The 16,350-nt window shown below is 37.4% G+C and overlaps 1 protein-coding gene across 3 annotated transcripts in view; it reads right to left on the bottom strand.

Annotated features, from left to right (window-relative positions):
• Window positions 1-16,350, bottom strand: part of arhgap4b (Rho GTPase activating protein 4b) — a 37,034-nt gene that overhangs the window by 2,319 nt on the left and 18,365 nt on the right. The window contains exons 11-23 of one of the 3 annotated variants that reach the window (XM_067446473.1): window positions 14,804-14,888; window positions 14,504-14,531; window positions 14,010-14,106; window positions 8,422-8,482; window positions 8,065-8,142; window positions 6,909-7,037; window positions 6,158-6,263; window positions 5,823-6,053; window positions 4,394-4,449; window positions 4,020-4,191; window positions 2,363-2,458; window positions 2,102-2,266; window positions 1,346-1,427 (exon numbers count right to left, since the gene is read on the bottom strand). In XM_067446473.1, coding sequence (XP_067302574.1) covers window positions 1,346-1,427; window positions 2,102-2,266; window positions 2,363-2,458; window positions 4,020-4,191; window positions 4,394-4,449; window positions 5,823-6,053; window positions 6,158-6,263; window positions 6,909-7,037; window positions 8,065-8,142; window positions 8,422-8,482; window positions 14,010-14,106; window positions 14,504-14,531; window positions 14,804-14,888 — 1,386 coding nt within the window. Of the gene's footprint in view, window positions 1-1,345; window positions 1,428-2,101; window positions 2,267-2,362; window positions 2,459-4,019; window positions 4,192-4,393; window positions 4,450-5,822; window positions 6,054-6,157; window positions 6,264-6,908; window positions 7,038-8,064; window positions 8,143-8,421; window positions 8,483-8,711; window positions 8,740-14,009; window positions 14,107-14,503; window positions 14,532-14,803; window positions 14,889-16,350 lie in introns of all 3 variants that reach the window. The other 2 variants (XM_067446474.1, XM_067446476.1) reach the window with 2 other exon arrangements.

Here is a 16,350-nt window from a genome sequence, read left to right as displayed (position 1 = left end):
TTATATCAAAACTGCCCCGAGCCCCTCCACAGCTCTGTCACGACTCACCACATGTCTTGAGGAGATTAAGGCATGGATGTGAACTAACTTCCTCCAGCTGAACTCCAGTAAAACTGAGGCACTACTGGTTGGCACCCCTCATCAGATCCACTCATCTCCCTTATCCCAGCTCATCTTTGACTGCCAGGTCATCATTTTCTCCTCCTCAGTCACAAACCTAGGGGTTCGGTTTGACCCACAGCTGACCTTCAATGACCACATTAAGCACATTTGTAAAACTTCCTTCCACCACCTTCGAAACATCTCCAAACTCCGTCCCCTTTTAACCTTTCCAGATGCAGAGAAACTCGTCCATGATTTCTGGCAGAAATATCCAGATGCTTCAATACATCCAGAACAGCGCTGCCAGAGTCCTTATGAGAGTCCGTAAATATGATCACATAATTCCCATCCTACACTCACTGCACTCCCTGTTTCATCCTGAATCGACTACAAAATCCTCCTTTTCTCACATAAATGCACCACCATATCTACAGGAACTCATCACTCTGAAATCCTCCACCTGCACCCTCAGATCTTCCGGCCACCGGCTTCTTCAAGTCCCCACCAGGCTTCGTACCATGGGAGATCGAGCTTTCTGCTCGGCTGCACCGCTGCTTTGGAACCACCTTCCCAATGAGCTGAGAGCTGCACAGAGCCTGGACCAGTTTAAAGCTGAACTGAAGACTTTTCTGTTCAGTAAGGCTTTTATGTGTTGATTGATTGTAATATTCTTTATTTTTACTTTTTATTCATTTTTGTTATTTTTCCCTTTTTCCATTGTTGCACTTTGAGATTCTTCGGAATGAAAAGTGAATTATAAATTAAATCTATTATTATTATTATTATTATTATTATTATTATTATTAATGACAGAGGCAATTTCTACCTGATAAAATACTCGGTAACACTTTCCTTAAGGCCTTTATGTATAATGCATTATAAAAGTATTTTTGATGCATTAATTATGCCTTGTAATGCACCTTATTCATTGTTTGGTCTCCTTAATAATTGTGACCACAGTTATAATACATTATAACTCACTTTTATAAAGTGTAATGCATTAAAACATAACAAACAACCAATTTCACAAGTAACATGGAATCTATTATAATGCATTTTAACTTTGGTTATAATTACTTATAAAAATATATAATGCATTATACCATACATTAAGAATTCCTTTATAATGCATTATAGACCAAGACTTTGAGTAAAGTATTTCCAAATATTTTATCTCATCATAACTACAAACATTAATTTTCATTATAGAAATTTACATGAAATGTCAGTATGAGAATCCGACCTTGTCGATATGTACTGTCTGTCTGTCTGTCGCTCCTCCTACTGGCCTCAGACTGTCCAAAGTGTGTCTCCGCTCTTGATGACTGAAGAGAAGGGATTGAGAATGAAGGTTATTAATGAATACAAATATTCAGTTATTTGTAACATACACTACAGTTTAACATTTTGGGATCGGTCTCTGAAGGCTACAATTATTTGATTAAAAAGTACAGGAAAACTGTAATATTGTGGAATATTTTTACCATTTAAAGTAAGTGTTTTCTATTTCAATATTTTATAATATATCCACGAGATGGCAAAGTTGAATTTCCAGCATCATTACTCGAGTCTTCAGTGATGCATGATCCTTCAAAAATCATTCTAAAATGCTGATTTGATGCTCAAGAAACATTTCTTATTATTCGAGCAGTTTTTTTATTTTTGTGGAATCGTGATACATTTTCTCTGGATTCTTTTATCTTGGAAGGTTCAAAAGAACAGCATTTGTTTGAAATAGACATCTTTTTGTAACATTATAAATGGTTTAACTGTCACTTTTGACTAATTCAATGCATCCTTGCTGAATAAAAGTATTCATTTCTTTTTTTTAAATCCTACTGACCCCAAAGTTCTAAACATAATTGTTGTCTCTGAAATAATTCTTTATTAATTCTATAAGCTCATTGGGGTTTAATGGTGGTCATATACTCAGATCACGTCTAACACATGTGACTTTCAGCAGCTGGTACCATCAAAACAACACCTTCTGTTCTCCTACCCTGAGAATTGCCGTCCAACTGCAGTTGACTGAGGAGGAAGGATGAGTCGTCCCTCGGGCACCTGTAGGGTGAGCTTCCGTATGGGGCTCACATTCCCACTGCTGCCTCCGCTGCCGGTCCTCTGCCGGCAGGGCAAAGAAGCGCTGTCACTGTTCACTCTCATCCTGGGGAATGACAGCAAACACAGTACAGATAAGATCTCAGTGGGCCTGTGTAGAGCATCCATGGCGCATTAAAACCAGTGGTCTGAGAGAATGTACCGGGTGCTCTGTTCAGACTGCTGCTGTTCTTCTGCTAGGTTTCCTGTGCTTCCTCCTCTGCTGTCCTCCTTCTTCCCTCGTTCCTTACGCTCCGCCCTGAGGATGAGAAGTCAACAAGAAGAGGTTACCAAAGCTAATGGTAAGGTTATGGCCAAGATATCGCTTAAGAACAAAAGCAATATGTTTGTTTATTATCTGTTTACTTTAAAGGGATAGTTCACCCCAAAATGAAAATGTGATGTTTATCTGCTTACCCCCGGGGCATCCAAGATGTAGGTGTGTTTGTTTCTTCAAAACAGGAGTTAAAAATCTACTGAAGAAACAAACACACCTACATCTTGGTTACCCTAGGCCAGGGTAAGCAGATAAACATCACATTTTCATTTTTGGGTGAACTATTACTTTAAGTCTCTGCAATGATTTCCATAGACTTGAATCAGTTTAGACACCATATATTACTTAATGCAAATAAAAACAAGGCTGTGAGGGATGGATTTAAAGTGTCTCATTCATAAAATAATACAAGCAGAACAAATGAGTAAATTATTCATAAATCCATTCTTACAATGGTTACAGTGAACTGAATGCAACAATTTATGCAAGATGGATGTAAAAGTTTGTTCTTTTTGCATTTTATGAATGAGGCCTATTATGTCCATGTACCTGAAAGTTGATCAACTTTGGGCCTTATTTTCAGTATGACATTGAATGGACTGAACTTCTGTCTTGTTTTTGTTTGTGACTAAATGAAATATGACATCTAATCTGACTAAAGTCTATCAGTGACATTACCAACAGATTTCCTATGCTTTGAATCAGTCATTTTGGTTAGGAAATTATATTAATTGTCTCTGTTTCAACACTGGAAATAATTGACAAAAATTGTTCAGTGTAATATTTTACCCAATGTCTGTGTGTGCTATGTGTCTTTATGTTTAAACTACCAATCAACATTTTGGAGCTGATAAGTGTTTAATGATCACAAATACCACATTTGCCATTTAAATATTACAATAAATACCTGCTTTAATGTAATATATTTTAAAATGCAATTTATTCCTGTGATGGCAAAGCTGAATTTCCATCATCATTACTCCAGTATTCAGTGTCACATGATCATCCAGAAATCATTCTAATATACTGATTTACTGCTTAAGAAACATTTCTTATTATCATAAATATTGAAAACAGTTGTGTTGCTTTATATTTTTGTGAAAACCGTGATACATTTTTTAAGGATTATAACTAGTAAGTTCAAAATAACAGCATTTATTTGAAACAGAAAAATTATAAATGTTTTTACTGTCACTTTTGATCAATTTAAATTAATCCATGTTTAAAAAGAAGTTATTTTCTAAAAGCTTAAATTACTTGCCCCCAAAGTTTGAATGGTAGTGTATAAGGGAAGCTGTGGACTCAGCTTAGCAAGATGTAAACTTTATTAAAAGTCAAGAGTCAAGATAAGAGACACTAGTGTGGGGCATAGTTGCGGTCTATAAAACATTATGTTATAAATCAATCCCTTACTGAGTCAGGTTGCTGTTTGTGTAACTCAAGTCACTCAGATTAGGTTTTTAAAACGGAGCTACTGTAATAGCAATATCAATGCAGTGTTTGAAAGTAAACCTCATGTAGTTTATGGTGAATATGGTCTCACCCCTCTACCATACTGATGTACTTATGGGGGATCAGGCCTCTCACTCCTCCTAGTTCCCCTCTCCACCAATCAGGAGAGACCTTGCTGTGTAGTAGGAGGTGGTCGCCCTGCTTGAATGACAGCTCGGCTGCAGAGCGTGCAACATAATCAAACATGGCCACAGCCTCGCTCTCTGCTCATACAATGCATACACACAACACAAAGCATGGCAACAAAAATGCCACATATGCCAAAATCCAACATGGAATGTACACAATGCACAACAGCACACAAAAACCCAACATAGAACACACATGGACACATTAGATAGGCAATTGCTTAAAACTTCAATGGTTTAAAAATACATTGTCATGATTTATTTTGTATTTTCTTACCATCTTCACTGGGAAGATGTTCAACTTCTCCCTCGCCCTCCTCTGTGATGGGTTCACTGGAAAAAGAAGTTGGCGTTACTTAAAAGTAAGAAACACTAGAAAAATCTTGGCAAGAACTGCTAACTACTCTTTAAAAATGAAGATTTTTTTGTGTGACACCCACACATAGACACGAAGGTAAGGAAATGATGACACAATTGTTATTTTTGAACGAGCTATTCCTCTAAAGGCCCAGCGATACTTGTGTGATGTTGTTTAAAACAAAATCAGGCCACATACTTTGAAAGCATTTACCAAAGTAAACTTTCCAGAAAAGTTTGTTCTGTCTGGTAAACACCTTCAAACTACCATTGGTCTGTGCCAGTTATATACTAGGTGGCCAGCCGGACTAGCCTCTCTTTTATGGGCCTTGAGAGAGGAAGTGACATTGGTTTCAATGAAGGCCTGTCTGAGCCGTCAGTTTTCAACAAAAATATCTTCATTTGTGTTTCAAAGATGAATGGAGGTCTTACTAGTGTCGAATGACATTAGGGTAAGTAATTAATGACAGAATTTTCATTTTTGGGTGAACTAACACTTTAACTGCATTTCAAACTTTTTTTTACCCCTAAACGAAAATATGCCATAAGCATATCGGGGCCTTAAAGGGTTACTTCAGCGATTAGCATATGGCTTTGTATCAGTAGAAACCCTGGAGTATATTCATAGAACGTGCTCCCCCCTCTTATATCCCCCTGAGACGAGAGATTTATGCATTTTATTTCTGGAAAAATTCCTCTCGTGATGCAAATTGACGATATTTGCGTCACGAGAGGAATGATTGCCCGGAGGCTAAAGACTACAGCCAGCAGAGGGAGCCATTTCCTCATGTTTTCAACTTGGCATGGGGAATGGAGATCACACTTACAGCACACCTCAGCTACAGGCATTAATTTAAACTGATGCTAAGCAATGTAAGTGTTTTAACTTCTCAAATTAATTTCTATGAAAGTTAAGCTTCCAAAGGCATGAACTAAATATGCGTTGTGAACGTATGCCGCGAATGTGGTCGCGATTACCTCAGCTCTCATCATGAGAGCTCATCAGCTCATTTATGACGTTAAATGTAATCTGACTCCTAATTTGAGCTAGTGCTGTGAGACTCACGCGGCAACTCGATCGTTATATTGAACAGACACGTTCAGTATTTAATTGTAGGAACTCAGTCTCTGTAATCCAGTAGCGGTGGCTTTGTGAATGGCCACACAGGGCAGCGAAGCATTCTGGGAATTGTAGTCTTTCATCCCCATGAGACAAAAATACATTTTCTGTCTTTTCTCAGTCTAGAAGGCACCAAATTCTAAAATAATTTCACATTTCTACTACATTAATGACTCAGTTTAAATACAGATTCATCTTCCTAGCGCTGAAGTACCCCTTTAATACTCACCAGTACTCCTGTTCCAGAGTCATGCATTTCTCATAGACGGGGCCCGGGAGTTCAGATGGCCCCAGAAAAATGTTCTCGTGATGGAGGATCATGGTCTTGACAAGGTCATTGATCTGAGGTGCCAGGGTCACTTCATCACCCCCCATCTCCACCCCTCTGAGCAGACTGGGGCCGAAGCACACGGCCAGGTTATACGGCTGCATCATGTTCTCATCACTGTACTGAGAGACACTGAACAGACACAAACAAAATAGGTTACAGACCGTATCACTGTGCACCATAATCAGGTTTGGAACGATTATGAGGGCCTTTAAGAAAAAGAGAGCAGGACTCACTGATGAAGGAAGGCAAAGAGATAACGCATCACTATAACGACGGGTCTAGGGAAGGTCGAGACTACCGCCTTTATCTGCGCTACTTTTTCTGTCATGTTTTCCATCTCTGAAAGAGACACAGAGTTAATTGTCAACTCAATTAAGACTTTCAAACCCAATAACTTATTAAATTAACTATTTAAAGCAATATACACAAGCATTCAAAAGGTTGTGGCCAGTAAGCTTTTGATTTTTATATGATTTTGAAAGAAGTCTCTTCTGCTCATCAATGCTGCAATTTGATTAAAAAATACAGCTAAAACAGCAATATTGTGAAATATAAATACTTAAAAAAAAAACGTTTTCTCTTAAAATATATTTTAAATGTAACTTATTCCTGTGAAGGCAAAGCATCCTTACTAAAGTCTTAAGTGTCACATGATCCTTTAGAAAGTATCACTGTTGAAAACAGTTGTGCTGCTTAACATTTCTGTAACATTATAAAGGTTTTTACTGACACTTTTGATAAATGAAATGCATTCTTTCTGAAAAGTATTATTAGAATATGCTTACTGACCCTTTTGTACATTTGAAAGGTGCTACCTTGTGACCTTGGTTAAAATTCATTGCAAAATGGCACAGAAGAAAATACTTCTTCTGAGAAATGCTCTAACATCATTTGCTTGCCACTAGGTTGGATATGTCGTTATCGAATGCAAAGTAAATGTCCAAATACTTTTTGGGTAACATGCAAACATGAAAGGCATCTTACGGACACACTCCATGAGCCGGCTAAAGCTCTCCTCAGGGAACAGAGGTTTCTCTAGACCTCTGAAATACAGCTTCAGAACCCCAGCCACTGAATCCATGTCACTCTCACTGTCCGTGAGCGGGTCCTCTCCTGCTTAACCAAATAAAGGAGAGAAGAACCGTTAGCGAGAAGAGAATACAGACAAGAGACTGAACGAAAAGGCATCTTTGTATAAAAATATAAGATAATATACACTAACAAAAGTTTGGTGTCTTATGTTCACCAAATATTGGGGAATATTATTACAGTTTAAAATAATTCATGTTATATGAATACATTTCAAAATGTAATTTATTCCTGTGATGTCAAAGCTGAATTTTCAGCATCATTTCTTAAAAATGCAGTGTGTAAATTGTAGCAGCATCTTAGCAGTGAGGTTGTGGATTGCAATCACCCCGCCCTTTCAAAGCACACAGAGAAGCTATGGGGGCAGATACAGGACAAAAAGGTCGTCGTCTGAAAGATCTGAAAGTGACTAGAAGTGCTATGAGAGAAGTTTGTTCGTTTAGGGCTACTGTAGAAACATGGTGCCGCAAAATAGCGACTTCACTGTAAGGGGACCCGTGGTGTATGTAGATAATAATGGCTCATTCTAAGGTAATAAAAACATAACGGTTCATTATGTAAGGTTTTATACACCACTAAAAACAGTTATTTACTATATTGCATTTTTTTCTCAATAGATCCTCATAAATATTACACACTGTACCTTTAAGTGTCAAAGTATCCTTCAAAAATCATTCTAATGTACTGATTTGCTGCTCAAGAAACATTTCTTCTAATTGTAATCAATGTTGTGCTGCTTAATATTTTTTTGGAATCCATGATACATTTTACAGGATTCTTTTATGAACAAAAATATCAAAACAATATTTCAAATATATAAATCTTTTGAAACATCATAGATGTCTTCATGGTCAATTTTAATCAAATGAATGCATCCTTACTAACGACAAACATCTGAATGGTAGTGTACATTCAGCCAGTCATTATTGATATATAAACAGTCAGAGTGATTTATTTTAATTTTGCAATATTTACCAGTCAACTGAGCATTAAATAATGTTATATTCTTATTTGAATGCACCTGTAGTCATCCATTTAAACATGACCGTACCTCTTTCAAAGGCATCCCTGATATGATTGACTTCAGTCTGTGATCCAGGAACTCTAAAAATGCCTTCATGATGCAGACCTGTTAAACATCACATTTATATTCACATATACATAAATACTCACTCTCCTTTACATTAATAGTACCTAAATTAAAAGTGCTCTCAGTAAATGGACTATTAGAAGTCAGCTATGAATAATTTGCACTTTTATTAATCTACTGATATATGCCTATAGTCTTCATTATATTTCATTGTAAATCATTTCAAACATATTTTTTTGTTTTTGTTATGTGTAAAACCTATTTAATGAGCAAAAATGACAGTGTAACTATATAATAATAAGGGATTGTCAGTTTTACCGTGCAGGTTGATGAAGCGAATGCAGCTCTCCACCACCAGGGGGATCTGTTGCCCAGAGCTCTGTCAGAAAGAGAATGGAGGGAAATTGGGAATAATAATTATGCACATCTGGATGGAAACCGAGTTGTATAGGAATCAATCATGAAAGAAATAAAACAAATATGCATGTGAAGCATAGCAAACATAATGTGCCAAGAGAGAGACAAAAAGTGCAGAGAGGACAGAAATATATTTTCCCACAAAAACAGATGCACACAAGATGCATGCATGACAGGGTAAACAGCTGTACCTGAGTCCTCGACATCCGCCTCCTTCTTCTACAGTCACAGCCAGCCAAGCAAGGAAAGAAAGAGACAGGAGGGACATATAAAGGAGGAGCAGATTGTTTGGCATGACCAGAAGGAGTGTGTAATGTGAAAAATACGGAGAGTATGACATAAAAGCAAACAAAAGCAAAAGCCGTCAGAAAAAGGGAAGAAAAATTGGGGTAAGGGAGAAAGACAAAAGCAGAGAACGTTTAGATGAAAAGCAACATGTCAAGGATGCTCCGTTTTAATGTAGAACTGGCTAGATTAGAGTAATAGGCTTAAAAAGGCAGCGTGAAATCAAAATTAGATTTTAGTTCATGTTTTGTTATTTATATGCTATTGTACTCCTGGATGTTTACAAAATACACTTTTAGTAGATATCTAAATGTTTTAACGTTCGTTTCGGAAATGTCACGTCCCTTACCATAACCGCAAGTTTCAACACACAACTAACAACTCAACTAGGCCGTGTCCCATTTTATATGCATACCTTAGGCAGGAATTATTTAAATGAGTAATATTGTGGCGTGTTTTTATTCCCGGAAGAAAACGCAAGACTACAACTGAGGCATTTCAGGGAGCTCAGAAACAGTGCTTACTGCTTACTGACATAGAGAATAGCTTCCTCTGGAGTGACTTTGTGCTAACTTTACAGACATTTTTCATGCTCAAACAGCAACATTACACACTAAAGATAGTTGGAAATGTAAAAAGCATGATAGATCATCTTTAATTAAGTAGTGTTTAAAAGCACAGAGTTGCTTTGTGTAAATCGCTCTAATTCTGCCATTACATAAGCGCCACCTACTGAGTGGATTTTCATTCAACCTGTCTGCCAATTAGTGTGCTGCACATGTCCTAAAAAGTGAACCCAAAACGCCCCGATCGCCCCCAGGTGGTTGGTCCCAGTATAGCCCATAAACCCATGCATTCTAATGGGACGAGACAAACTAAACAAATCAAATTACACTTAAAATGAATTTTTAAGTAGTTATCATGCTGAGTTCAAGCATTTTTTAAAATAAGTTTTAGTTAGTGATTTGATGCTATTAAAACAAGGATGTGACGCCATGATTGACAGCTGTGACTGACAGCTTCTCTGAGCGAAGTGGTCACTGAGGCACCAACATACTTTTGTCTGGATTTTCAGGAAGAGACTGGAACATTAGCTTTAAAGCTGCACTATGTAACGTTTCCGTCTGCTAGAGGGCGCCTATTCAAAACAAAGGCACAGCTTGATGATGCCAAGTTTGAGCGCAGGACTTCACACCAACATAATGAGTTGTTCTGCAGTAAACTGTACTAACAGATTCTGCGGCAGTGCAGGGTTTTGATATCGCGGCACTACTTCCTTCTCTCTCCCAAATCAGCGCAAGGTTTCAGCCCCATATTCGGACAATGCCAGCTTCACTTCTCTCCAATGTACGAAAGTGAAGGGGCGCCTTTTTTACAGTCTATGGTTCAGATCAACGCAAGTATCGGACCAAATGTTTATGCACTGTTGTAAATACTAAAGGTTGATGCAAAATAATCTAATGTGTGTTCTAAAAATCTAAACAATTCAGATTTAAAAAGTATCTAGAAATATTTAAGGAGCAGATATAACACCTATAAATCCTTAATTATTGTCTCCTCTCATAAAAAAATCAGATATCTCACCCAAACATCTTGTTTTAATGGGAAATTCATCAATATAGGACATAAAACTATGCTCATTGGGGTCTTTTAGTGTCAGAAACAACATGTCAGTATAGCTCGATGCCAACAATGTTCCTAAATCTGATTTCAATCCACTTTAACAGAATAAAAATGTCCATTTTACTGGGCTGCACCCATTGATCAACCAATAAAGCCAAAAAAACAGTGTTGTTGGCAAAGCAGTTCTGTGGCCCTGACTGCATTATCCAATTATTAGCGGTGTAACGAGAGTGCACATCTCAAAGATTTACTGTCCACTTAAGATGAAGAGATACAGAAGCCATTGCTAATGCAGGATGTAGTAGACACTATTAGACACTTCACCACAATAGAATAAAAGTGTGAGAATGGAAGCTAGGGAAGAAGGAAGTCATTTCACATGGTGCAGAGAGCCAGATGGCAGAGCAGTGCTCTACAGGCCTGAGCTCCCAGGAAAAGAGAGGGACAGAGAAACACATGGTGGGAATCTCAGGGAATAGAGAGCACCCTGCTGAAACCACTAGCATGACAGCTCACCAGCATATGCTGTCTGGTGGATGCTGGCTTGCCCAATAGGCTTCTTAAATTTAACCAGCAAGATTACACTCGCTGACCAGCTTCACCAGAAAGACCATGCTGGTTGACCAATTTGACCTCTGTTTGATGTTTGTTATGCTCAGACCGACATTACATCACCCTTGAGCTTAGAAATGGAAAGTTGACACCAAAAAAAAGTTCAAGCAGTGACAGCAGACATTCTATATTTGTAGACATAATTATCAAGCAGTAATTATGGCCTCATATTAACTGAGAGACCAGATGAAATATTGTATGTTTATAATTGATTTGTCACACTGCAAAAACTGAGACCTGAGTTTCTTTCATCTTTCAGATATTTTAAAGAATGTTGGTGGCCAAACAGTTGGCGGTAGTCATTGAGTTTCATTGTATGGGGGAAAAAATATTATGCTGTTTGGTTACCAACATTCTTTAAAATATCTTCTTTTGTGTTCAAAAGATCAAAAAGAAACTCATATAGGTTTGGAACAAATTGAGGCTGAGTAAATGATTTTCATTCATTTCAGAGTGGACTACCCTTTTAAGTGAAAAGCAGACTAAATATTGATTAAAAATAGTTAAAATTTTAACAATAACATTATTTTTCAGCCACCCAAATGCATGCTGGTCTAAGCTGGTCTTTTCAGCAGGGGGGTCTGGTGTCGGTAGTCTCCTTAGGATGCTGCTAATAAGGATATCAAGTGCAGATAAGGTAGAAAGCAGGACTGACAGCTCTTAGATGGTGCAGAATTTAGCTGGCATTATACACTAGCTGTTGTGAGCTCTATGGTAGCACCTTGGGTAGAAGCTCAAAACGTGTTAAGTATGGAGCTCCCCAGTGCTATCAGAGGACTACATCTCGAAACCGAGTCAGTTTGTAAAACACTAAGCCAGCAGAGCAAATGAGAGTTAGCCAAAGGAGGTATCATATGATGCTAATTAAATCCCATTCGTTTTCTCCATATAGATTTTTGGACAACAAAGCAATTTATACTTTTGTAGAAGCCACAAGTGTCATTTTAAATTCCTTTTTAGATAAAATACGTTTAATTTGTGAATTTGCAGTTAAGAACTATAGCACTCAGAAATCTCCACCAATCACACGGAAAAAGAAATTGCAACAAAAGAGTTCAAGAAAAGCAACCCACTCAAAGAATAAGTAAGATGTAATCAAGAAGTAAATAAACAAAACTGGTACATATCTGAATATTTAATAACCATAAATAATAGTAATGGAATGATTTAATTTATATTATTTTAATTCATTATAATGACTTAATTATATTTACAAATAATGATAAATATATATTATATTATTATATTATATATATAATATATATTCATATTTTCCCCAAATTTTTCCTTCATTTAAATGTACATTTACATATATCTATTAAGAATTTACACATTTATAAATAAATACACATATTTATTTATGTAAATTTGCCAATATCTTAATCAGAGTGTCTATTCACACCAAGTGAAAATAGCGTGCCTTGCTGGCAAGTGCTATTCGCACTAGCTCCGGCTAATAATACCTGGCCAAACCACATTTAAAAAAAACGGCCGTAGTTCAACATCCTCATTAGAGAAATCAGTAAAGCGTATGCATGGCTAATAGATCACGTTTTTTTGCGACAAACACGGCGTCAAATCCGCCTTTTGCAAAGCTTGCTCTTCTCTCTTCTCTCATCTCAAATCACATCAGAAAGGCATCTATTTTAAATAAAAATAAATCAAATGTTCTAAATGTGTAAATAAAGCGCCAAACAAAATGTTTAATAATAATAATAATAATAATAAAGGGTAGGGTTGACAGTCCCAATCATAGTTATTATTAGTGGCGCGTTGCTGTTTGAACTGCATGAGCTGAAGCTCAAATTTTATTGGGTAGGGTTAGGGAGAAGTGTAAGGGTGGCTTTTATTGTCCCTTTAAGGCGGCATTTTCATTTAATAATTTAAATAAAAATAATAATTTACACTTATTATTGCATCCTGTTAATGTACAACAATACTGAGGTGCAAATAGTATGTGTCTGCTAAAATAAATGATCATTAAATGTAATTACTATTTATATGGCAAAGAACTGCTACTTTTATATGGTGTAAATAGAATATATTACTATTTTCACTTAGTAAAGAGAATCTAATCTTTCACTTAGTGAAAATAGCAACTAGATTCTATTTACACTATGTGGATTTTATATTTGATTGGGTCATTCATAATGCTTTATGGGATTGTAGTTCATTCTCTGTTTTTATTTTTTAATCCCTATGGAGAAAACAAGGAAGGAATTCCAGAACCAAGGCTATTAAAAAACAGCCAGCCACTGTGGTGCACTTTTGCCAGCAGTTTCAATGAGAAGCAAGACAAGTTGTTTTATATGCCATAATAACATGGAAGAGGCATTAAATACGAGCATCAAGAAACACTGCACTGAGCAAGGGGCTTTGATAACTTTTTGAAATGATGCAGTATTCAGAGAACAGCCAAGGGGGTCTTATAAGCACACACATGCACTAAAATATGCATGCTTTCACTCACTCACACACACACACAGGTGAACAACTAAGGTTGCTTGGCTGCACAGATGCCTGGAGAGAAAACTGTCAGAGCGTTTGTCTCACCCGATTTAATAAGCGGTCATGTCACTTTATGGAAATAACGTAGCATGTCATTTCAAATAAGATTCGGTAACACAATCGTGCAAACCGCGCCAACCTTTTTCTCCAACATTACTCGGGGAGCATGAAGTGATCAAATTATCTCCATACATGTTCTCATTATTTAAAATCGGTTACAAATGGTCACCCCAAAATTCACAAGTAATCATTAAACTAGATGCAATAATCAGACAGAGGGATAGCCATGCTCAAAGCCATATCAGAACTGTACAAATGCAACACACATGATCGGAAGCACATAAAAATGAGGCACAAGTGTTGAGGAAGCCATGGAGGGAATGGAGTTAGAGGAACACAGCAAGAACATTACAGAAGTCTATCTGTAACAGAGCAGAGGGCTGTCAGCCGCAGGGCTATACCTGAATGAAGGAGAGCATGTCTCCAGAGAAGAGTTTGTGGTTGTACTGGGAGCAGGGCCTGGCTTTCCGCACACGCACTGCCCTACCAGGCTGCATTCTGGGAAATATATACACCGGCACTCCACTGTGACACTATGGCATCAGTGTACTCATGCAAACATGCTAACATAACAGTAATTCACACAGAACAGACAACACAACAGAAATGTACTCTAGAGCATGCACACTGTCTGGGGTCAATACACACTCTATTTATCCCACAATGAGATGTTCTAGCCTCATTATGAAATTGATTGCGTTCTGTTCGATCACTCGAGTCATTTACACTGATCGTTACATTTCTCAATAGAGCCATCTAAATTTCTGCTGAACACGCAAAGACCGTCGGCCAGGAAACAAGAGCAGATGTTTGCTGGATTGCGGCCAATGTTGTCAGCACTTGACTGTGTGAACAGCACATAGTCACAGAGAGACAGATGGGATGGGAGACGTACCTGGAGGGGTCGCTATCAGTGGCCTCAGCTGCAAAAGAGAAAGAGAGAGAAAATGAGAATAGAGAGTTGACAGTTCCTCCTTCACAGTTTTTGGCAGAATACATAGTTACTAAAGTCACTGTTGCTACAACCAAACTGTTGCAACTTTTATTGTGGTGAGGCATCTTACACCATCTTACTCTATATTTTATGATGGCACAGCAACAAACCAATTTCACACATGCATGTCGATTCCTTCTTTCCTCTTTTATTTACCGTTTTCATTTTTAGTCAAAGAACTGACTAGTTGTGGTTAGTTACCTTTCTGTATGGCCTCTTTAAGTAGGTCGTGCTTGGCTTCGAGTTTCGAGATCAGAGAGCTGCCGCTTACATGCTCCTTCACTTTCTAAAATAAAAAAAAATACATTGAATAAATCAATGACCATGTCCATGTTCGTCATCAAGGTATTTACTTTTCTGCTGTAAGATTAGTGTGGATATTATATAGCCAAAATTATACAGCTGTATACAGCTGAGATGTTTATTTGATCCGAAATACAGTACATAAAATACCATTTTTTCTATTGCAATATATTATTTATTTTGCAATATATATTATTTATTCTTGTGATGTCAAAGCTGAATTATTTTAGCATCATTCCACCAGTCTTCGGTGTCAAATGATCCTTCAGAAACTATTCTAATATGATTTGCTGTTCTAGATACATTTCTTATTATCATCAATGTTGAAAACAGTTATGAATGTTATGCAGTTTCATATTTTTTATAGTAGATTTTTTTGACATTTTGATATTATTTAAAATAGAAATTTAAATACAATTATTCGTCTGAATCGTTCCCTATCCCCTACATAGTGCACTATGTGCCATTCACCATGCAGAAAATAGTAAAAGTGACTGATTTCATTCGCAGCTTCAGTGTCTATATAGGGGCGCGATGCTTCAAATTCTAGAGAGCATTTGATTGGACAAAAGATGTGACGAGAAGCTGAAGTCCGCGGTGATGTCATAAAAATATGTGATCCATTTTAGCGTAAGGGAGAGACTACGTTTGGAATGCTTATATCTTCTTAATACGAATTTTGTCGTCATTTTTATGCACATTAGCTTATTCATAAACTTAAGGCTAACATATTCATACTAAAAGCTAAATCACTTACATTTGGATTTCAGGGGGCTTTTGATAAATCATTGCTAACTAGAAGTGTCCACATACAGGGAGTGCAGAATTATTAGGCAAATGAGTATTTTGACCACATCATCCTCGTTATGCATGTTGTCTTACTCCAAGCTGTATAGGCTGGAAAGCCTACTACCAATTAAGCATATTAGGTAATGTGCATCTCTGTAATGAGAAGGGGTGTGGTCTAATGACATCAACACCCTATATCAGGTGCGCATAATTATTAGACAACTTCCTTTCCTTTGGCAAAATGGGTCAAAAGAAGGACTTGACAGGCTCAGAAAAGTCAAAAAGAGTGAGATATATTGCAGAGGGATGCAGCAGTCTTAAAATAGCCAAGCTTCTGAAGCGTGATCATCGGACAATCAAGCGTTTCATTCAAAATAGTCAACAGGGTCGCAAGAAGCGTGTGGAAAAACAAGGCGCAAAATAACTGCCCGTGAACTGAGAAAAGTCAAGCGTGCAGCTACCAAGATGCCACTTGCCACCAGTTTGGCCATATTTCAGAGCTGCAACATCACTGGAGTGCCCAAAAGCACAAGGTGTGCAATACTCAGAGACATGGCCAAGGTAAGAAAGGCAGAAAGTCGACCACCACTGAACAAGACACACAAGCTGAAACGTCAAGTCTGGGCCAAGAAATATCTCAAGACTGATTTTTCTAA

This window comes from Pseudorasbora parva, chromosome 6, assembly GCF_024679245.1.
Source record: "Pseudorasbora parva isolate DD20220531a chromosome 6, ASM2467924v1, whole genome shotgun sequence".
Classification (NCBI taxonomy): Eukaryota; Metazoa; Chordata; class Actinopteri; order Cypriniformes; family Gobionidae; genus Pseudorasbora; species Pseudorasbora parva.
The sequence above is the reverse complement of the archived record's forward strand: the minus strand, read 5'-3'. Positions and strand labels throughout refer to the sequence as shown.